This window comes from Oryx dammah, unplaced genomic scaffold (genome assembly GCF_014754425.2).
Source record: "Oryx dammah isolate SB20612 unplaced genomic scaffold, SCBI_Odam_1.1 HiC_scaffold_27, whole genome shotgun sequence".
NCBI classification, from domain to species: Eukaryota; Metazoa; Chordata; class Mammalia; order Artiodactyla; family Bovidae; genus Oryx; species Oryx dammah.
Genome location: NW_024070211.1, coordinates 113,029,571 through 113,056,186, shown reverse-complemented (window position 1 = coordinate 113,056,186; position 26,616 = coordinate 113,029,571). Strand labels below are relative to the sequence as shown.

Below are 26,616 nucleotides of genomic sequence, written 5' to 3'. Positions count from 1 at the left end.
ACCCCATACAGTCTTATGGGACACAAAAGAAAAATGTAGAATGTCTAAAATACATGGCTAGAGAAAAAGTTGTGGTTCTAGACGTCAGCACTTGAAAATGGCAAGACTCAAACAGGTAAGGAAGCCTCTAAGTCTTTTTGGAGAGTTGTACAGCCCAAGAAACAAGAGTGGAAAGTATGAAAGAAAGTGTCATTGCACAAGCTGATTGCCTTCCACTGATCTTCTGCCAGCAGAGTCAGCTAAAGATGCTCACTCCCTTTGTCCACTTCACTTGTGGAGGGAGGATAGCAGGCAAGGAAAAAAATCTGGAAGGTAGAGCTGAAAGAGAACACTGGACAGAGAAGCTCCTCCCAGAGATCAGAGAATCCTTTGCCCCAGAGCAGAGTACACTTACACTACCTGTTCATCAGGGTTTATTAATTGCTCCGAACTATTGACTATTTTATCTCCTGGACAAGAATATATCATGAACTCCTTATTGCCAAATTCAGACTTAAATTGAAGAAAGTAGGGAAAACCACTAGACCATTCAGGTATGACCTAAATCAAATCCCTTATGATTATACAGTGGAAGTGAGAAATAGATTTAAGGGTCTAGATCTGATAAATACAGTGCCTGATGAACTATGGAATGAGGTTCGTGACATTGTACAGGAGACAGGGATCAAGACCATCCCCATGGAAAAGAAATGCCGAAAAGCAAAGGAGAAAAGGAAAGATATAAGCATCTGAATGCAGAGTTCCAAAGAACAGCAAGAAGAGATAAGAAAGCCTTCTTCAGCGATCAATGCAAAGAAATAGAGGAAAAGAACAGAATGGGAAAGACTAGAGATCTCTTCAAGAAAATTAGAGATACCAAGGGAACACTTCATGCAAAGATGGGCTCAATAAAGGACAGAAATGGTCTGGACCTAACAGAAGCAGAAGATATTAAGAAGAGGTGGCAAGAATACACGGAAGAACTGTACAAAAAAGATTTTCACGACCCAGATAATCATGATGATGTGATCACTCATCTAGAGCCAGATATCTTGGAATGTGAAGTCAAGTGGGCCTTAGAAGGCATCACTACGAACAAAGGTAGTGGAGGTGATGTAATTCCAGTGGAGCTCTTTCAAATCCTGAAAGATGATGCTGTGAAAGTGCTTCACTCAATATGCCAGCAAATTTGGAAAACTCAGCAGTGGCCAGAGGACTGGAAAAGGTCAGTTTTCATTCCAATCCCAAAGAAAGGCAATGCCAAAGAATGCTCAAATTACTGCACAATTGCACTCATTTCACATGCTAGTAAAGTAATGCTCAAAATTCTCCAAGCCAGACTTCAGCAATACATGAACCGTGAACTCCCTGATGTTCAGGCTGGTTTTAGAAAAGGCAGAGGAGCCAGAGATCAAATTGCCAACATCCGCTGGATCATGGAAAAAGCAAGAGAGTTCCAGAAAAACATCAATTTCTGCTTTATTGACTATGCCAAAGCCGTTGACTGTGTGGATCACAATAAACTGTGGACAATTCTGAAAGAGATGGGAATACCAGACCACCTGACCTGCCTCTTGAGAAATCTGTATGCAGGTCCGGAAGCAACAGTTAGAACTGGACATGGAACAACAGACTGGTTCCAAATAGGAAAAGGAGTACATCAAGGCTGTATATTGTCACCCTGCTTATTTAACTTCTATGCAGAGTACATCATGAGAAACGCTGGACTGGAATAAACACAAGCTGGAATCAAGATTGCTGGGAGAAATATCAATAACCTCAGATGTGCAGATGATAGCACCCTTATGGCAGAAAGTGAAGAGGAGCTAAAAAGCCTCTTGATGAAAGTGAAAGAGGAGAGTGAAAAAGTTGACTTAAAGCTTAACATTCAGAAAACGAAGATCATGGCATCCAGTCCCATCACTTCATGGGAAATAGATGGGGAAACAGTAGAAACAGTGTCAGACTTTATTTTTGAGAGCTCCAAAATCACTGAAGATGGTGACTGCAGCCATGAAATTAAAAGACGCTTACTCCTTGGAAGAAAAGTTATGACCAACCTAGATAGTATATTCAAAAGCAGAGACATTACTTTGCCGACTAAGGTCCGTCTAGTCAAGGCTATGGTTTTTCTAGTGGTCATGTATGGATGTGAGAGTTGGACTGTGAAGAAGGCTGAACGCCAAAGAATTGATGCGTTTGAAGTGTGGTGTTGGAGAAAACTCTTGAAGGTCCCTTGGACTGCAAGGAGATCCAATCAGTCCATTCTGAAGGAGATCAACCCTGGGATTTCTTTGGAAGGAATGATGCTAAAGCTGAAGCTCCAGTACTTTGGCCACCTCATGCGAAGAGTTGACTCATTGGAAAAGACTGATGCTGGGAGGGATTGGGGGCAGGAGGAGAAGGGGACGACAGAGGATGAGATGGCTGGATGGCATCACTGACTCGATGGACGTGAATCTCAGTGATCTCCGGGAGATGGTGATGGACAGGGAGGCCTGGCGTTCTGTGACTCATGGGGTCGCAAAGAGTCGGACATGACTGAACGACTGAACTGAACTGAACTGAACTGATATATGTGTATATATATATATTTATGGTTATGCTTGCTTTTCTCTGTCATTGTATATTGTGTCTGTGAAAGCAGGTAGATAACTTGTTTTAGAAAATAAGTCTCTGTAAAGAAAGGCCATACCTGGACCCAGGAGCTTTGAGTTTGATACTGTTAACTACATGGGATTTAACTAAAGGGACAAATGTATCCAAATATGGGAGGGAAAGTAAATTGAATATTTGACCAGCATGGGGACTTGGGAGCCATGATTCTTCAGTAAATATATCATTTCTTTCTAAGCACATGATCGGATTGCCGTTTCATGTCATTTTTAAAATCAGCATAGCCATCCGGCTTACTGTGGCCGTAAAATGTGAATGGAAGTTTTAAGAGCAGGATGATTTACCACATTGCCTTCTACCTTCTTGGCAAGACAGTCTTGGAAGCATGTGTCAAGTAGAGTCCTGAGGGACTGTGATAAGCACATTTTTTCTCCTGCCAGCCTGAGTTGGACATGTAAAATTAATGGGAAACAAACTCTTGTTGTGTCAAGCCACTGAGATTTTTGGATTGTTTGTTAACTGTAGCACCACCTCACTAATTCTTATTGATGTTTTATGTTATAATTTTAGTCATAGTAGGTGTTCAGTAAATGGTGAATACACTAAAGTTTGAGGGCATAAGAAAATGAACAAATTCTAAAACTGCCAAGTAGCTTTTTGGCTTGTATTATCTTATCAAGCCAAGCCCACCCATGGACTCTTTTATGTCTAACATGGCAAAGAGATTATATCATGTATTGTAGAAGACACAGGAAAAATTAAGAGAACAGTGAAACTTGTAGCATTTTAACTAGAAATAATTGTTAAATAATTGTAAAAACTAGAAATAATTGTTGAACTATATATGGTTTACTGGCTCTACGGTCCGCAACTTTTTTGGCACCAGGGGCCAGTTTCATGGAAGACAATTTTTGCTTGGGCTTGGAGTGAGGTGGTGGTTTCAAGATTACTCAGACGCATTACCTTCATTGTGCACTTTGTTTCTATTATTACGTTGGGGTAATTTGGTAACACCGGCAGTGGGGAGTGGCTGTGCGTGCACATGGAGCTTGGCTCCTGCTGTGCGGCCTGGTTGCCAGCAGCCCCAGACTAGTTGCTGGTCCTTGACTCGGGGCTGGGCCCCTGATTTAAAGCATTGTTTCCTGCTTCTGGTAGCAGCAGCTAAAGTTAAGATTGTTGAATCTGTAGAATGTGTAGTGAATAAACCTTAGGAAGAAAGTAATATGCATTTTAAACACAGGATTGAGGAAATCAATTGAGGGTATCTTTTGTTTAAAGGCAGTATTTTTTAAAATGAGGTGATAGGGAAAAAACCCCAAATGACTGTTTTTTCTAACGCTAATGTCAGTGGCAGCAACATCAGTTTTAGTTCAGTGCTAGAGTAGAACCTTTCCTCATGAAGCCTTAGGTAGAACTCCAGTGTATAAAACTGAGCTTATGGGGTTGCTCTGATTTGTATAAAGGCCTGAGGCTTACACATGGTCATCTTTCTGCTGACATTTACAGTATCCTTGGCTTCCCTGGTGGCTCAGAGGTTAAAGCGTCTGCCTGGAATGCAGGAGACCCAAGTTCGATCCCTGGGTCGGGAAGATCCCCTGGAGAAGGAAATGGCACCCCACTCCAGTACTCTTACCTGGAGAATCCCATGGAGGGAGGAGCCTGGCAGGCTACAGTCCATGGGGTCGCAAAGAGTCGGACATGACTGAGCGACTTCACTTCACTTCACTTAAGGAACTGTAATTAGAAAATCCCTATTCTGGAGCACGTATCGCTGCTGTGGCCATCTTCATTTTGGGGGGTTTAGGTTTCTTAGGAAAAGCCTTAAATTCTTTATTTAGGCATAATATATTTTATATACAGTTTTAACAAATTTGACAAATTTCCCAGTTTAAAACTGGCTTGGAAGATACACATTAGAATGGGCAATGAATGTGTAGCCTGAGAGATAGAGGATTGGAAGAGTTGGGAAGAAGGCAAAAAACCAAACCAAAACAAAACCCAAAAGTAGATGGAAGAAATAATAATAGTAAAAACAGAATTCTGTATGTCTTTAACACAATGTAATTAAGTCTGGAGAGATTTCCATTCAAAATATGGTAATCTGTAGTTTCTCTGGTGAATTACCATCCTAAACAACTCATGCCCTGCAGATTTTGAATTTTAGAAGTTTTCTATGTTTTTTTAAGTGAGAAATAATTAAAACATTGAAGTAGATCACACTCTTCCAATGTTTACTTTTTTAAGGACTTTTCTGATAATTAAAACTTATGAGAGACCCCCCCCTTGTTTAAATTTGAGAAAATGAGCATATAGCAACGTGCTATATGCCATTGCCTTTGTTACTTCAATAAACTATGATACAGACACATAGTATCTATCTTGTCAGTTATTTTTTAAAAGAATGTTTTCGGAGATGACTGCAAACACAGCTTTTTTTTGGTGAGGTGGCCATGTTGCATTGCTTGCAGGCTTAGTTCCTTAGCCAGGGAGTGAACCCGGCTCCACTCCCACTCCGGCAGAGAAAGGGCCACACCCTGACCACTGGACCACCAGGGAACTCCTGAGTGCAAACCAATTTGGAAGAGAATTTACTTGCTGTGTGAAATTAGAATGGATTAGTGGTAGAATTAATGTAGTGCTGTCTTTTACACTCTTGGTGAGTAACATAATATATATGTGATCATGGGAGAAGATATGTTTAATATCTACTGGAAGGATGATATGAAAACTGAAGCGTCTGAAGATTGTGAGAGGTGAGGTAACAAAAAATCATATGTAACTTACTGCTGTTCTTGTATATTTTCCTTCTTAGTCTTACTAAAGAAGATTTAAAAAAAAAAACAAACAAACACAGTGTATTTAGTCCTGAATTGCTTAGACTAAGAAGGTGTTTTGCTTATTCAAGTGACTGTTAGGTGATTGGGAGGTAAACTACTATAGGGATCCAGTTTATATTATGATCATGGTTTGTTTTGAATGAAGAACAAAAATTAGATCTTACAGTTTAAGTACTAATATTACTCATAATATGTGACTTCTGATCATCATCTTGTCTCTAAAAATTGAATCTCCTTTTAGGATGAATGTTTGGTACTATTAGGATTTGAATAGTGACAGTTATGAGACCTCTTGTAACAAATTTCTTACCGTTTTTTAGATGGCAATCAGGGCTTTATTGGGAACTCTCTTTTGGGTATTATTTTAACCTAGGGGAGTGGTTTAAAAACATCTTTTTCTTTTTTAAGAAACTTTGGAATAGCTTTAAAGTCTTTTTCAATCTGAAATTAAAGAGGAAAACTAGTCTCTTCAGCTTAATGGAGGAAGGGATGAGCCTTAGCAAAGAATACTGCCTGCAATAACATTGATGTGTATCCTTCATAGTTAATTTGAACTTCTTATCTGTGACATTGAAGATTTTATCTGTAAAATTCCTAAAATAGGTCATCTGTGGGAGTTGGAAGCAACAAGGGAAATTTCCCCAGATTTTAAAAATTGTTAGTAAAAACCACATAACATATTTTCACTGTTTTAGGTATATAGTTCAGTTCAGTTTCAGTTCAGTCACTCGGTCGTGTCCGACTCTTTGCGACCCCATGAATTGCAGCCCGCCAGGCCTCCCCATCCATCACCAACCCCGGGAGTTCACTCAGACTCGCATTCATCGAGTCAGGGATGCCATCCAGCCATCTCATCCTGTGTCGTCCCCTTCTTCTCCTGCCCCCAATCCCTCCCAGCATCAGAGTCTTTTCCGATGAGTCAACCAGTACTGTTAAATATATTCACACTAGTGTACAACGGGCTGTAGAGCTTCTCACCTTGTGAAACTGAAACGGTGCCCTTCCCTGTCTTGCTCTCGCCTTTGCTGTTTAGTCGTTCAGCTGTATCTGACTCTCTTGCGACCACATGGACTGTAACCTCCCATGGACTGTAATTCTAGCCTTTGGCAACCACCGTTTCGTAGTCTGAGATTTTGTATATTTCTGATACTTCATATTAGTAGACTCATACAGCATTTAATCCTTTGGTGACTGGCTTGTTTCACTTAGTATAATGTTCTCAAGATTTCATCCATGTTGTAGCACATGAGAAGATTTCCTTTTTTAAGGCTGCACAATATTTCTTTGTGTGTATATACAACATTTTCTTTATCAGTAGATTTTTTTAAAGTCACTAATTTAATTTGAACAAGCTAAATTAAAACTGCATATTCAAATGTAAAGAGGCTAGACTCCTATTCCTGGACATTAGCCCTGGGAGGGAACTGATTTCTAGCAATACTTGCAGTACATTTTTCTTAAATTTATGTTTGGCTGTGCTGCATGTTCATTGCTGTGTCCAGGTTTTCTCTAGTTGTGGTGAGTGGGGTTTCCTCTAGTGGTGCACAGCCTTCTCATTGCAGTGGCTTTTCTTGTATATCACTGGCTTTAGTAGTTGTGCAAGGGATTAGTTGCCCTTCCGTGAGTGGAATCTTCCTGAACCAGGGATGGAACTCGTGTCCCCTGCATTGGCGGGTGGATTCTTAAACACAACCACTGGGGAAGTCCCTGCAATGTGGTTTTGCATAATTCTTTGTCTTTTGTCCTGGCTCCAGCTGTGTGACTTAAGGGAAACTAGTAACCTCTTTGTTTTCTCATAAATAGGAGGGAAAAAGTACTGCTAAAACCTTAGGGTAGTTGGGAGTATGAAGTCAGTTAATGTATATGAAGTACTTGTAATAGTGTTCAACAAATAGTAAACCTTACATTTTATCACCTGGTAGAGTAGAACGCTGTTTCTTTAACAGTAACATATATTTAGTACTGCAGATTAAATAAAGTAAATATTTTACCGTTTACAGTGTATTAATTGTAGGTCATAGGTTTTCTTCTCATATATTTGTGGTATGTCTATAATATGAGGTCTTCTATAAGGCATATTAGAAAATCAGTCATTTCCAGTTATATCTATGTGTGTGTATCTTATAAAAGCTTTTGTTTAGATTTACTGAGAAGAATAATTTTATTAATGTATAATCTTTAGTTGGGTAGAAAAGCTTTGAAAATAATTTGGGAAAAGACTATAAAAAATAGAGGGTTGGACTTGAAAAAGATTAGTAGAGATGAAATTAAAGATTAAATTTGAGGGGAAGGGAGCAGTCATAGAAGAGTAATGATCCAAAGCTAAGAATATAGGGTTTATGGGAAAGAGATTGTTTCATGTTAAAGCAGAGATTTCATATATATATATATAGTTTATATTTGGTAAAGAAATAAAATTTGGTTTTAAAACTTTCCACTAAAGTGTTAATTCTTTTGATCAGATTAGAGAAGTTAATATTTTTAGGAATCCATATCTATAGTCTAGAACTATCCCCTTGAAAGAAAAACTAGAAAAAGACATGGTAGCCCTGAAATGTTCATAGGAATTTAAATAATTATGAATGTGAAAATCTAATTAAATAATATATGAGATCTTATAGGATTATCCTGTAATTCTGTTTAGGTGATTTTTACAGCAGGTGAAACTGATTAAAGAGAAAACATAAATAAAATTTTAGAATCAAATGAAGTAATTTCATCAGTACTTTAAAAATTGAAGGCAGAGAACATGAAAGCCTTTGATAAGAACAACAAAGTCCTAATGATATCCTATTGATAAAGGAGAATGTCTCATTTAATCAATAGTACTGTAATTCATATTTATCTAGTGTTAATTATTAAAATTAAATATGCATGTTTCAGACTTGATAAACCAGCGAAGAACTTATTGTAAATACTGTTAGCTCTATTGACAAATAATTAGCAAGTGGTCTTCAGAAGAAGCATTTAGTATTTCTTCTGGTAATATTTTTATTAGAAATCTAGACATTAGATTTATGAGTTATTAATGCTTAACTAATATTGATTATATAGCCTCTATTTTTTCTTTATTTAAAAGTGTACTAATGACATGTTAAAATATGTCTTTCTATAATTTTGTGTTTGTCCATTGACTATACAAGAAAATTGGTCCTATCTTTGTAACCATACTGTGTGTGTGTGTGTGTGTGTGTGTGTGTGTGTATTTTTCATCATTTGATGTCCCTGTTTCTTTTTCTTTTCCTTCAGCTCTGACTGAGGTGTGCAGGAAATTGGGAAAAAATTCTTGTCGATGTTTTTTTGTGTCTGACTGCAGTTGGTCTTCATTGCTGCTCGTGGGCTTTCTCTAGTTCTGTGTAGAGAGTGGGGGCTGCTCTGTTTTCAGTGTTGTTCTTTGCGGTAGCTCTTGTGGAGCATGGGCCCTAGAGGGTGTGGGCTTCAGTAGTTGTAGCCTGTGGGCTCCAGAGCACAGGCTCAGTAGTTGGTGGCGCAAGGGGTTACTTGTCCCTTGTGTGGGATCTTCCCAGACTAGAGATCGAACCAGTGTCCTTTGCATCACAAGATGGATTCTTAACCACTGGACCACTGGGAACACGCTGGAAAATTTTTTTTTTCATTTATATATGTCTTGTACAAACTTGTTTTATTTGGGTAGACTTTGAAAACAGCTCTATCTATGGGACAGAGCTATAGTTGAAACTATAAACTGACAGTAGTCTGTCATATATCAGGCCAGATGAAGAGGAAATTTAAGCATTTTGAGGTAGAAAATATTAATAGGCACAGTAAAAAACCAGTGCTGTTAAGTTTACAAAGTTCTTAAATGTACACACAAGTGTCATTGAGAACTTAGGATTATGTTGTTCTTGAAAAGATTTCTTCACATGGCTTTTGGACACCAGTTTCCTCCTGTCTCACTGTTCTTTTGTTTTAATCTCCTTTGTTCACTTTAGTGCCCCAGGGTTTCTTAACTGTATACACTCCATTCCAGGTGACTCTAAGTAACCAGCTATTTATGTTGATGATGCCCCAGTTTTTATCTGTGGACCATAGTTCTGTTTGAACTCCAGATTTGGTAGCTGCCTAATCAGCATGATTATCTGAGTATTTCATAGGTACTCAAAACTTTCATGTCCAGAAATGGACACCCGAGTGGCAGCTCTTAGCCATAGTTTCTCTACCTCTGCTGCTGTTGCTGAGTTGCCTCAGTCATGTCTGACTCTTTGGGGCCCTGTGGACTGTAGCCTGCCAGGCTCCTCTGTTCATGGGGATTCTTCAGACGAGAATACTGGAGTGAGTGGGTTGCCATGCCCTCCTCCAGGGGATCTTCCCCACCCAGGGGTCGAGCCCGCATCTCATGCGCCTCCTGCACTGGCAGGCGGGTTCTGTACCACTGGTGCCACCTGGGAGCCCCTTTTCTACCTCTGCTCTGCTCTATTTCAGTTAATGGCAACTCCGTCTGTCTAGTTGCACAGGGCTGAAACCTTGGAGTTGAATTTAACTCCTTGCTTTCACACCTCACATAAAATTGTTATCAAATCTGTTCACAAATATCTTTGACTCTACCTGCAAAGTATCTCCTAACTCTGACCATTCCTTACTACTTCCTCATCAACTAGTTTTAGGCCACTATATCACCCCTCTTACTCTCAGTGGCTTCACTCACTGAATAAAATGTAAGCTTTTAGTGACCTACGAGGTAATACACAATGTATAACATCATATATAATGGTATCCCACATTTATCTCGGCTGTCTTATCACTTACTACTCTTCCTTCATATTCATTTGATATCTAGCCACATAGGCCTGCTTGTATTTCTCTGAACACAACAAGCATATGTCCACCTTGCTCCTCCTTTTACCTGGAATTCTTGCCCCCACCTTCTTGCTGTTCGTCTTCCTTCAGGGTTAGATGTTATTGTGTTAGCAGAGCCTTTTCTGGCCACTCTAGTTAAAACAAGTACTTCACTCCTTTGGCTTTTTGTCTGTCCTTACTCTACTTTTTTACCATAACAATTCACCACCACACAAAGCACTATGTATATTTGATCCTTGAACATGGGTTTGAACTGCTCAAATCCATTTATACACAGTTTTTTTCAGTAGTAAATACAGAAATACTACACGATCTGCGTTTGGTTGAATCCTCAGATGTGTATAGAGGGACAGTAAGTTACACCCCTGCCTTGTTCAGGAGTCAGCCATATTAACTTGTTTATTTGTTCTGTTGTCTCTCACTAAAAAGTAAACTTGATAGAGGTATGAGCTTAACTCTTACGAACTTTTATCCTTGAAACCTAGAACAGTGACTGGGATATTGTAACCACTCACATATTTGTAGAGTGAATAACATTATAGTCTAAACTTCAAATTAAGGACTTAGTTTTTGGAGCACAGTCGTCTTAAGGTTTTTTTGTTTATAAATTCCAGTGGTGGGAGAAGGGCGTCATTGGTTATATAGGAACTAGAGTTGAAACTACAACAAACATTGATTGGCTGTCTTTAAGACTCCCTAAGTAATCTCCTGTAGGTCACTTTAAGTTTTTGTATTTAGAATCTTTCAAAGTATAATATACAGTCAGAAAAATGTACAAATCATATGTATATAACTTGATGAATTTTTATAAAATGAATACATAGGAGAAATTACCACCTGGATCAAGAAATAAGATATTGCCAACAATTCAGCAATCTCCCTGTACCTGGTCATTGTTCGTTGTAAAGGTAGGCAGTCACTGTGTAGCAGTATTTCCTGTTGTTTTGAGCTTTGTGAGCTTTATTTAAATGGCATACCTGTCTATAGATACAGGCTTTATATGTAAGAGAGTGTGTGTGTTTGTCTTCTTCTATTTAAAATTACATGTTGGTGATGTTCCTGTTGCATATCAGTTCATTTTCATTGTTTTAACACACTCACTGTATGAGTGAATGGATCATGATTTCCCCCTGTTCCAGTACTAACGTGTGTGAGTCACTTCCAGTTACGGGTGAATTTGCCTGCCTTTGGTGTCATGTGTATATGCGTTTCTGTTGGAGGGAAATTACATGGGTCACAGGGTATACGTAGCTTCAGCTTTAAGCGATATGGTCCAGAGATTTCCAAAGTCGTCTTATGGATTTACACATCCACCTGCAGTGTGGGAGTTTCTGTTGCTGTACTGCTTTGCTAACAGTTGGCCTGGTCTGTTTTAAAAAGTTTTAGCCATCTTGGTGGATGTGTGTTTCACTGTGATTTAAATTTTTCTGGTGTCTAATGATATTGAATACCTTTTCATACTTCTGTGGCCCATTTTGATAGGTAGTACTTACCCTTCTCTTGCACTTTATAAACAGTAGATTTCTAAGAGTAACTGGATACCATGTGGGGCTCTAATAACAGCATGGTAAAAAATATTTTCCTATTGTCTCTACTTAGATACTGAGGAAGATACAAACTTGACTGCTAGTACTAAAGATTTAGTTTGAAGGTTTGTCTGTCTTAAATTGATAATGCAAGTTGGCAAAGGGGTTATTTAGAATTAGGTAAATTTATGATTAATATTCTAAAATAGCCCAGTGTGTGTATGATCAAGTAAAATGAAAAAATTGGGTATAACACCTGTTGGGCAGTTTAACTTACTGTTTTTAGTGAGCACTAAATGGTCCTGTCCATATGAACTGACTTTTCTTTTTTTTCCACTAAGTGATGCTAGGAAATTAAGTATCCATTTGGGATAAAATGAAAAATTTAAAATCTTGTCTATATGTGTTATTTATAGATAGAAGGAGCATAGTGAAGCCAGGGACAGTCTTTCCAGGTAGATAATTTCTATACTGGAAATTCCTCCTTAAGGAAGGGTTTTCTAATTTAGTCAGATTGTATTTTCTGAGCACTTTTGAGTGAAGCATTATCTAAAGGGATGTGTGAACCAGTAAATAGAATTAATTCTAACATAAGCATGTATGAAGGAGATGGCATTTGAACTAATCTTAAAAGATAAGTAAAGGTTAGTGTTAGTTGCTCAGTCGTGTTAAAATTATTTTATTGGTTCCATTGAGAGAATTAGCAATAGGAGTAGGAATGCCCTTTTAATATTGTTATCCTCTCAGTCAGGTTGTATTTCATTCTTGCCCTATCTCATCAGTTGCTTTATTTGTTCTGTGTGTTTTCTCTAAATCTTTCTTCTGTCTCTCTAGACTCCTTTATCTATATTTAGCATTCTGTCCTCCTTTTTCCTTTCGATCTTGTTACAAATAATGTAAAATGAGTAGCTTTAAAACCATCTGAGAGAGAAAAGTAAATCCTGTCTATTAACACGCCCATGTGAAATCTAGAAAGACGTCCTGATGAACCTCTTTGCAGGGTGTGGAGGCCTAGACATAGAGTCGAACAGACCTGTGGACCCAGTGGGGGAGGAGGGATGGGGCGAATCGAGAGAGCAGCACGGAAACACACACTACCATGTGGGTGCGATGGCGGGAGCATGTGTATACCTTGAGCTGATTCGTGGTGATGCGTGGCAGAAGCCCACACAGTATTGTAAAGCAATTATCATCCATTAAAAATATTAGAAATTCCTCATTTTATGGACTCAAAATTTATCCAGCATGGGATACGTGCTATTTGTATGCTGAGACTTTTAATTAACTTGTAAAAAAGCTAATACTATGAAGTGTTTGTGCAAGTATTTAAATGTTTGTCATAATGATGCAGGTGGACACCTGATTAGAGAGTGATCAGTACTCAGTTATATTGTGTGTTTGGATGAATTTTATACGTACCTAATTCATCTTTTCGCTGGGGAAATAGAAACCAGTTTTCCCCTTAACTTCCAACCATCAGATTCTCTCTGCCTCTGAGGTCTAACACAGTTCATGGCACATAGTAGCTAATTATTTGTTGAACGAAAGAACGTGCTTATACCTTCTCTTCTCATGTAATAGAAGAAGAGGTGGCTGTGCTCCCTCAGTGAAGCCGTCAGCCCCTCCTGACTTCTCAGAGACTTCACTTCTGTGTTTGCACTCTCTCCCTCTGTAGTGGAGCTTGCTTGTGAACAGCTACGCATGTTCAAGCCTTTCCTGTCTTCACAAACTGAGCGAACCTCTCCCTCCCCAGACTCTGCTCTGGTCCCTTCGGCCTGTCTCAGGTTGCCGTCTTCCTCTCAAGCCAGATGTTTTGAAACCTTACCTGTACCTGTTACTAAACACTTTTTCGCTTCTTGCCCGTGTTCTTGGTTTCTGTCTTGATGTCTTGATTTTTCTACAGTATCTGATGTTGACCACTTCCTCTCTTTCCTTTCTTTTAATATAGCACATTTTCCTGGGTACTTCTTTCTTTCACAGCTTCCTCCTCTTCTGTCTAAATACCTGCATTCTTCAGAGGCTAATTCTCTTCTCATTCTACTCGTAGCCTTTGCATTTTCTACCCTACTTCTTTGGATGGACTGCATCTGTGCAGGTCCAACATTTTTTTTTACTGGTTTGTCTGACAACAGTTCAGACTCCATGACCAGCAACACTGAACTCATTAACTGTCCTTCTTTACCTCCACCTGAACCTTTGCTAGTGTTTACTATTGCAGTGAAAGGCACCACCATCTACCCGGTTGCCCAGGCCAGAGTGCTCTGTCTTCCCATTTCCCTCCTTGACTTTTAGTTGTAGTTATTCTTATAAATTTAAACTATTTGAGGCATTTTTCTTGGTTTTACATTCTAGTTTTCATTAGTATAAATTCAGGAGATATTAGATAAAGCATATTTTATTCTTCATGCTACTTTTGGCTCTAGTTATTAATGACTAATACAGATCTAAAGTAATTTTCTATTGAGATTTTTAGTTTACATAAATCAAAATAAAAATGGGCAGAAATGTATGTTTTACCAAAGGTGATTTTGTTCAGTATTCTAAATCATGTATTGTTTTTTAAAAGAATTTGTCTTTTTCTGAATTGAAAAAACCTCTTAGCTCACTTAGAAAATGATGTTATATCATTATTGATATAAAGAAAGATGTTTGGCTATGTTGAGAAAATGATGTAGTTTCCTGCCATATCCATCTTCTTCACCATTGCATACTCATTTTGTTTCTCAGTCTGGTTTATAATACAATTCCTTGAAAATAAAAACTCTCTCATACAAAGGTACCTCCTTCCACAGTGATACTGTAGTTGTGCCCATTATGGATGTTTTTGCAAGGATTGACTTTAAAGGTTAGGTTTATGAGTAATAATTTCATAGTACCTACAGGTAGGCATAATTGCATTCCCATAATACCTACATTTTGAATTCCCATAGTTTCTACAAATGGGTATAATTGATATAGACTGTACAAGAGAGGTTTAAGGCATTAGAATTTGTTCCAATCTGAGTTGACTGTTAGATATATTGACTGTTTGAACAGTTATAATTAAGTTTCAGATTGTTTTATGACTTAGCTTGCTCAAAAAAAAATTGGCTTTCTTACTGAATTTTGAAAAACAAGCTCTCATGCTTTCTTTTTGGCTTAATCTCTGATATTTAGAATGAAACAAGTTGTTTTAAAAGAATAATCCACAACAGGGAGCAATGATTATGCTCCACCAACAGAGGATTTTTTTACGTATACATAGTATTTACTCACTTTATCTTAGAGAGGCTCAGATCTCTTGCTATCTTTTTGGGCCAGTGGGCTGCTTCTCATCTGTATTTGTTTTTTTCTTTAGATATTAGGATCAAGGAAGAAGAACCTGATCCTGAAGAGTGGCAGCTCAGTGGTGATTCTACATTGAATACCAATGATCTAACACACTTAAGAGTACAGGTGGTAGATGAAGAAGGGGACCAACAACATCAAGAAGGAAAAAGACTTCGAAGGGTAGCTTGCACCTGTCCCAACTGTAAAGAAGGTGGTGGGAGGTATGCACACATGCAACATACTTTTTTTTTTAGGCTGCTGATACCATCATCCTAATTTTTTAAATGCTGCATGCCCTGACACCTAATTAAGGGAAATTATTCACTACATGATCATCCTGTGTGTTTGTCTGTATGAGTGTGGCAGAAAAAGTTAGTGCACAAAATATGTGAAGTCACATTTTTAGTTCTGAATGCCTTTTTAAAAAAAACTAAAATTAGTTTACTTTAAAAAGAAGTATAGTAAGATGCCATTTCATAGGCCCATATCAGATAATTTGCAAACCAGCAATGAGATTTGCCTAAACACTGATTAAAAAGTTGCTTCTTAACTTGAGAATAACTTATATAAAAATAAGTTTAGAAATTGGTGATAAAGTGTATTTTCCATTTTCAACAGAAATGAATAATAAGCATTAATGGTGGAATTCTTAAAAAAGTGAAACTGTAATATTTCTGTTCAGTGTTTTTAAAAATAAACATTAAAAAAAATGACAAACTCAAAACCTATCAGTAACTGTATTAAATGTGGATGGATTAAGCTTAATAATTACGAGATTGAGTCTCTGATCATCCTTAAACTCCAGCCTTACATTGATTATAAAGAACATTTTAAATTGGCACAGAAATATTGAAAATAAAGGAATGAAAGAGATTAGGCAAATGTTAACAAAAAGGAAATATGCATAGCAGACATGGTATCATTTGATATCTGTTTGATATTTTCACCTAATCAAATGGATAGATAGGGATATATTTCTTAATAACATGAAGTTTTCATCAAGAGGTTTACTAGCCATGGTACCTTTCCGCCACAACTTTGAAGTGTATAGAGAAACTGATAACACTCTAAAGACATACTAACCAAATCCTCCAGTCACAGTGAAATATCTTAATATACCTCTGTCAGAAATGAGCTATTTAAATAGACTGGGGGTGGGGGGAATCTATGAATAGAGTTAATGAACTTGATCTAATAAAGCCTACCTGCCTTTGAAAAGTTGATTTGTACACTGGCCAGCCCATTCACATTAATAATAATGACTGATTGTTAATACTGAGAGCTTACTGTGTTCTAGATAGTCTTATATGTGAGGCATGGAGAGGATGAATGGTTTTTAAGAGCATGTACAACTGGGATTTGGACCCAGTTTCTTACTCTAGGACCTGTCTTAAACCACTATACTGCCTCTTGAGTAAATTTGCTTCTGCATCTGATCCTTAGGCATTTGTATTTACTAATGGTAATTATTCACATGTTTGATTTATTGAAATGTTTTGGTCAATTTAAATAAATTAGTGTGGAATTTAGTTAGACAATAACTTTTCTGAAGTTTACTCTCATTTTTAGAGGAACTTTCAAGGTAAATTTTTCATGAAAGGCAAATCTGAGGATCATGGCTTTGCCTGTGTTTCGCTTATTCTTTTTCTTTAAATTGAAAGTTTCAAATTTATTAAACTAAAACATGCTCAAAAAAATTCAGAAATATAGAAGAGTATTAAAATAATACCTAATTTCCAGCCCACTTCAAGATGACTATTGTAACATATTTGTATTTATCTTTCTAGACTTTAAATATATTTTAAAGTAGAATCACCTTCTCTGTTTTACATGTCTGTTCTTCTTATTTTGAAAATTCTTGTGATCATACTTCCAAGTCTACAAAAAGCTTGCATCAGTTTTTTATGACTCTAGTATTCTAGTGTGTGGATGTATAAGAATTTAAAACCTTTTGGGGAGTTTATTGTCAATTAATTCTTACACATATGTCTTTGCACATTTGTCTGATTATTTCATCAGTATAAGTTGGCAGTGATGGAATTGTTGGATCAAAGGGAAATGTCTCCTAGAAAGTTGCATCAATTTGTATTCCATCGGTGGGTATGAGAGTGTCTGTTTGCCCACACCCTTGCCAACAATGAATTCTGTCATTTTTAAAAACCTTGAAAGTCTGAGAGATGAAAAGTAATGCCTCACTATTGTTTTACTTAGTAGTATATTTTTGTTACTTTGTGAGATTGAACATTTTTTGTTGATATTTTACCATTTAAAAATTTTGTAAATTATTTCTGTCTTCTGTGAATCTTTTACTTTGTCTGTGTCATATGTGCAGATATTTTTTTCCAGTTTTACATTGCCTTTCAATTTTTTCAGTGGTTTGCAAAATGTGATTGTTTATATAAGTAAGGAGAATTCTCACAGTTTGCAAACTTTTAAGCATAAAAGTTTTACTTGAGATGCATTGTTATCATGCTGTTAAGTCTTCTCAAACTGAAGATTATAAAAATACTCATTTTTCTAGAACTTCTGTGAGTTCATTTTAAAATAATTTATTCTGAGCAATTAAAATTGAAGTTCTTAAGGAAAAAACTATATTGTTTCTTAGAGCTCATTTGCACAAAATTCAGCTAATATATTCATGATAGGCACAATCATATCATTGACAGTTGCTACATCCAGTTAATAGAAGTATAACATATAGTAAATCCCATTCTGCAAAGGTGAGATAGATGGCATTTTAAGCATTTTAGAATATTGGCCTTTTTCTTTCAGCAATATTCTTTAAAAGAATATAATTGTGTAAAGTGCCATCTTTAAAGAACTAAATTTTGTTTTATCTTTTTGAGCAAGGTGTAAAAGATAATTAAATATTTAAAAATTATATTCATTTGGGCATTTAGCCAATATTTATTAAGCAGAACCAGCCTTCAGAAACTTTATACTCTGGTAGAAGAGATGATAGTAAAATAAATTCTAAGGACATTATTGTTATATAGTTTTGTGTGAATTAGACCTCAACCCATTTTTTTGAATCTGTTATTTTCCCTGTCAGCATTTCAGTTTGTGTTTTGTTTCTCCTATCCCACGCAAAAGACTCAATTTACTTTTCTTAATCCTTCCACTCAGAATTTAGTTTGCTTCATTGCATCGTTCTGTCTTTGCATTATTAAAATTTTGGGAATGAGTTTAAGAAGTTAAGAATATGAACTTAAAATTGTTAGATTTTTTTAGGTCATGTAATAGGTATGGGGTGTAAATATATAAATCAAGAAGAAAACTTAACAGTCGGTAATCTTTTATTACTTAAAGGTTGTTAAGAAATTTACTTAAGTTCTCTTTCTCATATCACATGCCAGAGTCCATATCTAGCATATCTATATCTTGAGTAAAATTTTTCTTTGAATAGAAACTTGAACATGGGTATTGGGCTTTTCCCTTATATTGTATATTTTTGTGTGCCCCGTCTTCATTTTTTTCTTTCTTATATGCCTGTCTCATTTTCAAACAATAAATATGTCTTGTTTCCTTATAATTCAGTTGATGAACAAATATCTTTCCCTGGAATTTTGGTTCTTTGAAAACTTATTTGTTGCAATAATTTATTTTAGTCTTGTGTTTTGTTCCTGCTCTCAGGCTGAATTTTGCAAAGTTAGTACAATAATAGCACTTTTGAATTTATAAAAGACAGTGATTCACCTGAGTGGTAGGCTTAGAAGAGAGGCAGGAAGTTATGAGTGTAGAATCAACTGAATTGGGTTCTCTGTGAAATTGCTATGGTGGACACAATATGTAAAATCGGTTTGTACACCAGTAGCCACAGACATTGCTCTTTTTCTTTGGGCCATTCAAAAATAAATTTAAAAGAGCTAAACTAAATGGAAATACTGTTGGCTTTGGTTAAGACTTTGGCATTGCAGGTGAGCCAGCAAAACCTATCTCACTCAGCTCAGCTCTTTGAAGAGAGTTGTAGAAATTGGGGGTGGACTGGAGCTGAAACTAGAATTGTGTTAGATTATGACATCCTTGCCCTTGAGACAACAGCATGACTCCTCCTTGTCTTTACTTATGCTATTCCTCTGCCTGGAATGCCTTCCCTCCTTTCTATCTAAATCCTACCCACCTTCTCCACGAAGCCTTCTCTAACCACTGGAGCCCATTGATGTCTCCCTGTTCAGAACACCTATGGCACCTAACAGCCAGCACTGCACCGTTTAGCACTGTTTGTCCTATGGCAATTTCACATGCTACTGAGTGTGAGTACATCAAAATATAAATGTGGGGAAATATGCATTTTTCCAGTAAAATTTGAGAAACAATAGGTATATTATATACAGGAGGATTTGCAGGCTTATGGACGGTTTACAGGCTATATACCTAGACTGAGATTGTGGGAGGAGGGGAAGTTGGGTGGGGGTCTTAAATGTATCTTTTTTAATCTCAGAGAAACTGCGAAGTTTATTAAATAAAATTTCGACTATTGATGAATCTAAAATGTCATTTAAAAAAATATAAACTCATTTATTTGTCTTTATTCAGTAACTATCCTTTTTTGTTGTTGTCGAGGTTGAGTAATAACATTTTCTGTAGTGTTTGATACACTTTGAATATCACTTCTGGAATCAAAAAGTTTCCTTCTTGCTTAGGCTAAGATACCTGTGTTCACCCATCTAAGCACATACCTTCTAAGCCTTGTTCTTGCCATCAAGTACTGAAATGTAACAGATGTAAAACTTTGCAGTGCGGAGAAACTGCATTTTATTTATGTCTCTGAGTTATAGTTTGGGGTATCTGCATGGTTATTAGTAAGGGAATTTTAACTGCAAGATAATTTTTATTTCATACAATTCTAGGGATCTAAGATGACAGCTTTGTCTAGATTTTTTTCCTCTGGTTTTCTGTAAGTCAGTGTATATTCAGGATATGGCCATACAAATATGTGAATAAATAATGTATATATCATATTAATTTAAAGCCTGATTAAGGCATCTAATTAATTGTACCTGTGATGAGTTATTGCATCTGTTGTTTATTTACTTTTTAAATTAGCTGACATCGTGACTTTGAATAGACCATTTAGTTTTCCTGTTCAGCTAATTTAATTGAATTGGGTCTATGCATAGAATTTGTGAATGGTTCTGACAAGATAATAAATAGCTTTATTATACACTCTGTGTATGAAATGTCCTTTTAAATTATGTATTTCTTGAACATACTTACATTTGGACAGCATTCACATTAGTTGTGGAGTAAAAGAACATGTAAAACTTCCAAATTCTTATTTAAATTGATTTTAAATGGTTTTGGTTTCTGATTGACCACATGGTGATAATGTCTTCTGTTTGAAATTCAGCATGTTGAATATGATGAGTGGTATTGTCCATTTGAATATTTTCATATAAGTATATATTATTCTGTGTGTGTTTTTTAGAGGTACCAATCTTGGGAAAAAGAAGCAACACATTTGTCATATACCAGGATGTGGTAAAGTCTATGGGAAGACCTCACATCTGAGAGCTCATCTTCGTTGGCATTCTGGGGAGCGCCCATTTATTTGTAACTGGATGTTCTGTGGTAAAAGATTTACTCGAAGTGATGAATTACAGAGGCACAGAAGAACACATACAGGTTACTAATCTTTACTTCTAACAGACAAAAATTAATTATAGGGCTGCATGCTACCTTGAATTTTTCTTTAAGCATAGCTTACTGAACTGAGTCTTTTAAAATATGATTGTTTACATCACATTTCTATCTTTAGCAACATCAATTTAAAAATACTTTAATTCTAAAGAAGCCATATGGTTTATCTTATAAAATAATGTTTTATCTTATGCAGACTGTGGTGTTTTCTTTTTCAGTTTTTTGTTTTGTTTTCATTTTTTCAGTGTCTTAAGTCACATTTATCTTATCATTGTTAATTATTCAATGTTCTAAATTAGTTGTATGCTTTTACTCTTGATCATTATTTTCTTCCTCCTTAACACTGTAATAATAATTCCTTTTCCTCTGATAATCTCATGTTTTAATATATGTGAAATAAGCAGAAAACTATTTTCTTTGAGGGGTAATAACCACGGCATCTTTGATGTCAGGATTTTCATTTAATTGTGTTTACATACTGTTTGTATTGGAAAATGCAGTGACACCCCACTCCAGTACTCCTGCCTGGAAAATCCCATGGATGGAGGAGCCTGGAAGGCTGCAGTCCATGGGGTCGCTGAGGGTTGGACACAACTGAGTGACTTCACTTTCACTTTTCACTTTCATGCATTGGAGAAGGAAATGGCAACCCACTCCAGTGTTCTTGCCTGGAGAATCCCAGGGATGGGAGGCCCTGGTGGGCTGCCGTCTATGAGGTTGCACAGAGTCGGACACGACTGAAGCGACTTAGCAGCAGCAGCAGTGTTTGTATGGTTGTTACATGGAATGGACCTAGGAATGACCCAAATTGAATTCTAACTTAATATAACATACACAGATAGTTTTCTCAGTACAGTGATCAAGATGGTCATCAGTCTGTGCTCAACATTTGAAGAATTGATAAATATATAATGTATTTACAAAGCCTAGAGAGCTTAGAAGGAAGAATTATGGTGAGACTTTGAATTCTCTGAGATCTAACTATATAAAGTAACCCATGAAATGTGTAGTAGTGTATTATATGCTCTACTTGTTTTAATTTCTGTCTCATCAGGTAGGTAGACAGGTGAACTTCACCTGTTTGAAACTGCAACTGACAATATAAGAAAGTAGATAAAGTATGCCCAGAGGCAGAGATCATTATCACTGGGCTAGTATGGCATTGTTGGGCATTAAGACCTTAAAGTGAAAGTGAAGTCGCTCAGTCATGCCTGACTTTGCGACCCCATGGATAGTAGTCTTCACCAAGCTCCTCTGTCCATGGGATTTTCAAGGCAAGAGTACTGGAGTGGGTTGCCACTTCCTTCTCCAGGGAATCTTCCCAACCCAGGGATCGAACCCAGGTCTCTCACATTGTAGACGGACCCTTTACCGTCTGAGCCACCAGGGAAGTGAGTATTAAGACCTTAAGATGGACCTATACTAGAATTTTCCTCAGTGGAATTTGATCAGCAGGATATGAAAAGATACAGTGTAGAAGAGAAGAAAGGTCTATGATCAAAGTGTAGGAAACACTGTGTTAAAGAGGTTTACTGTGCACGTACCTTCAAGGAGCACCTTCAGTAGCCTGTTAATGAGCACTGTGCATCTTCAGGTAGGGGAGAGAGTGGCAGCCTCTCATTGTACCATTTTGTCATTGAGCATCTCCCAGAACTAATGTTTCAAGGGAGACTTTGGAAATAACTTTCCCGGAAGAATAGAATAGTATGCAAATAGAAGTGAGAGCTCTATTTGTCATGAGTGAAGATGAGATTCTCTTAATACATTTCTTTTATGTAGGATTGAGCCACATTAGAGAGCCTTTGGAAGTTAAGTAGTGGAGACCTTAAAGTATTTAGTTATCTACAGATTACTCTTACATCCCCGTACCACTTAGTACAGTGGTAAATTTCTGTACTGTAATAAAATTTGGTATTTAAGGAAGATTTTTCTGGCATTGATTTGTTGGATTGGAGAGGGAAAGCCTAGCATGTCACTGTAATAGTTCAGGCATGAGGTCTGATGAGGACCTGCTGAGAGGAAAGTTGCTGAAATGAGATAGGTAAGACATTTTGAAGAAAATAAAGTATTGGATTTGTTTATTGTGTAAATTCTCTGTGTATTCCTTTTAGTTTGGCCTTTTGCCTTACCTTCTAGTAATCCTCCCACATAGTGGGCCTTCAGCATAATAGAAGTTTTGTCTGTCTTTTGTGTTTAAAAAATGTAGTTTTAAAATACTTTAAAAATATTTTTTATTCATGTTGAAAAATAAATTTAGGCATCAGAGACTAACTTTAACATCATGATGTATTAAGCTTGCTTTTGATTATTCCAACTGAAATCAGATCAGATAACCATCTCCAATTCTTGGGACTATCCAGTCTTTATTAGATTTCAAGCTTGTGTCTTGGCTTTAATCTTGAAGTACTTTGTGTAGTTTCTTGAATTTGCATTTATGAGTTTAAAGGTTAAATATCAGGATCTGACATGTTAATAATATCTGAGGTATAGCTTAAAACTATAGTTTTCTTTAAAGAAGTATGTTACAGGTTGTCATTTTTAAGCTGGTATCTTAGATGTTTGAAAACAAACTGTTAGCATAGTTGAAGTATTAAGATTTTTATCTGATATCAGTGTATAGTTTAATAAGTTTGAAGATTGCTTTTCATCCAAAAATAAAGATGATAAATTTATTTTGAAGAAAAAATATTGCAGGGACAGCTCATGAATCGAATACAATTCTAATTGAATTCTGCTCCCTGTCCCTAAAACTGTCAGTCTTGGCTTATTTTCTTTCTCAGAGAATGAGTCTACTAATGTTGAATTTAAAAAACTAAGTAACTCAATTTCTTTAACAGGTGAGAAGAAATTTGTTTGTCCAGAATGTTCAAAACGCTTTATGAGAAGTGATCACCTTGCCAAACATATTAAAACACATCAGAATAAAAAAGGTATCCACTCTAGCAGTACAGTGCTGGCATCCGTGGAAGCTGCACGAGATGATACTTTGATTACTGCAGGAGGAACAACACTTATCCTTGCAAATATTCAACAAGGTTCTGTTTCAGGGATAGGAACTGTTAATACTTCCACCACCAGCAATCAAGATATCCTTACCAACACTGAAATACCTTTACAGCTTGTCACAGTTTCTGGAAATGAGACAATGGAGTAAATATTACACAAATACTTATTCATTGTGGTTATTTTTATACAGTAGTGAGAAGAATATTGTTCCTAAGTTCTTAGATATCTTTTTATTGATGTGCAAAAATTTTTGGATTGACAGTAACTTGGTTATACATGACACTGAAATGCCTTACTTTGTATGATATTCCATAGTATATTAAAAATGGTAAAATTGCATGGGTTTTGTAGGTACTTTTGGAATCTAGAAGAAATGAAATTTTACCAAGTTATATAAAGAGAAAATTGAATTTAACAATGCGAATGGTAGTCTAACCAAATGCACCAATCCTGTGTGGTTTAGTGTAAAAATGAGAACATGTTGGTATTTATCTATTGTAAGATAAAAAAGTTGGTGGGTGAAAGAAATCATGTTATGATAAAAAAAATTTTTGTAATTTTCTTGATGACTGGAATTTTTATTATGCATAACTGACAAATCAAGTTTCCAAGCAAATGTTACATAGTGTAGGCTTTACTTAGCTTATCAATTTGTCATTTTGAAGCTAATTATTTTAATTAGGTTAACTATGTACAATATTTTAAGCATTACTCTTGTAAGATTTTGAAAAATACATTTTAACATGGAACTCTAGGGATAGTCACCTTTTAAATCCTGTTGAAAAGCCATGTTTAAGATTTAATTTGCCAAAATAATGTCTTGTTAATATCCTTTCAATAACGAAGTTGGGCAATATAACCAATGTTTAAAATGTATAGGTTGAGGCATTTGGGTGGTAAGAAAATGTTATAGTGAATTATCCCTTTTCTTGAATATTGGAGGACCAAAAAAATAAGGTTTATTGCGTCTTAGCAGTGATTTTTTTTTTTTTTTTAATCCAATCTTGTTTCCAAAAACCACATGTCTGCCAGGGCCTTAAAAGCCATCATGTAAATTACCAGTAAAGTATAACATATGCAAACATAACAAAATCACTTCCATAGTGACGATACTCCAACCATATGAATATTAGTCATAGAGAACTAGAGGTTTTATGATATTTTTTTAAGTCTTTTTTTTTTTTTGGTCTAGGTAGTCAGTCTGCACTTAAATATAAACCATTTTCCTTTTTTTGCTTTTTCCCTTAAAATTTATATGTATTCAGTACATTTAATTGAGAAATGTATGTTTTTTATTATGCTGTATTTTCTTTTTATTTTTTAATTATTGTTTATATTTTCAATTATTAAAAATGTACAAAATAAAGTTTCATTGCTGGTCTTGTAAGAGCTATACAATTTTCTTAAATGTATACCTATAACTGCAGCAGTTCACCTATTTCAAAAATTTGGAATTCTGTTCATTTGTTATTCTTAAGACCACCTCAAATTTAAAGGCTACCTTATTGTACGTTTAAAGTGTATTATAACAGTGTGGTAGTTAATAAAACACTATTTTTTTTCTTTTGAGTTTGTTGTATTCCTGTGCATTTAAAATAATTGCAGTGGTATGGGGTGAGAAAATTGGTATGGGTTATTTTTCTTAGCATTTTATTTGCAGATTCTTGATTTCAGACACCGAAATTATTGTAAACATATATATTAACTTATAAAGGGAAGAGTAGAGGCTCCTGGAGATAACTTTTTTTTTCGTCTAAGAATGAGCTTATTAAATAGAACTTCTGAAAAAGATCTTTTAACTCTTAGCCCACATTGATTCATAGGAATTTTATCAATCCATTTTGCAAACCTTGTGTTTTGTTTCCCCTGTTAAAGCAATGCAGAGTATTTTGATTTATCAAAAATTTGAGTTTACTTGAAGATTCTTAAAAATGATAACATAAAACAGCTTTCGTAACCATGACAAGAGTTATTTGAAACGGTTGTTTTTTAATTTATATATATTTAATCATAAAGGCAGGGTAAGAGGGAAGGAAAAATAACAGGATATCAGTGTGAATATTTTAGATATTTTAAAATAAAATATCCAGTTACTTTCTACATGTATAGAGTAGGGTTAAAGATTTCCATTGTCTGTTTTCCAGGCCCAATCTGATACTGTCAGTAATACTAATATTTTTGAGTGCTTAGGACAACACTAGATACACATAAAAACAAAGTTTTTCTAAATGTGAGACTTAAGCTTGTGATGCAGAATAAGAAGTATTACTTAGAATAGTGAAAGTTAATGAATGTACATTTGTTTTGAAGTTACAGGGTTAGAATTTGAATCTTTAAACTCCTTTAAATAATTTTTAGAATTTAAAAAATAATGTTGAGTGTGTGAAGAGGATTATATGAGAAGGTTGCTCACTTGAGAAAAACACCCATTAAATCAGGAGGTTAAAAAACCTTTTTAGAGTGATATAGCTGCTGCTGTTTTTAATTGGAGGGTAATTACAATGTTGTGTTAGTTTCTGGGGCTGTTTTTAACACTGAAAATTTACAGTAAGTTTATAGAGAGTTTTCAATCTGAGTTTCCATGCAAATTTTATAACTTCTTAGAGCATGAATGCAATGAAGAAAGTAAGTAGTCGTAAAAATTGTTTAAATAAATTTTTAGATTTTTTTTGAGAGCCTGCCTGGAATATACCAGTAAATTTTGGGTGTTTGCCTAACAAAGAAATGAAAGTTAGTATTCAACCTCAGCCAAGGTGACTTTAAATATTTCTGTTTTTTTAATAGAAAAAATGTTGAATACATCCTAGAAACTTAATATTTGAAGAATTACCGTGAAGTAATTTTTTTCTAGTTAAGTAAAATCTCTCAGTATTATGTATGGGTAT

At 35.8% G+C, this 26,616-nt stretch overlaps 1 protein-coding gene across 1 annotated transcript in view; it reads left to right on the top strand.

Annotated features, from left to right (window-relative positions):
• SP3 (Sp3 transcription factor) overlaps positions 1-25,300 on the top strand; it is a 58,626-nt gene extending 33,326 nt beyond the window's left edge. The window contains exons 5-7 of the mRNA XM_040229372.1: positions 15,114-15,306; positions 20,514-20,710; positions 23,563-25,300. Of these exons, the coding sequence (XP_040085306.1) occupies positions 15,114-15,306; positions 20,514-20,710; positions 23,563-23,879 (707 nt within the window). The 3' untranslated portion in view covers positions 23,880-25,300. The remainder of the gene's footprint in view (positions 1-15,113; positions 15,307-20,513; positions 20,711-23,562) is intronic.
• The last annotated feature ends 1,316 nt before the right edge of the window (positions 25,301-26,616 follow it).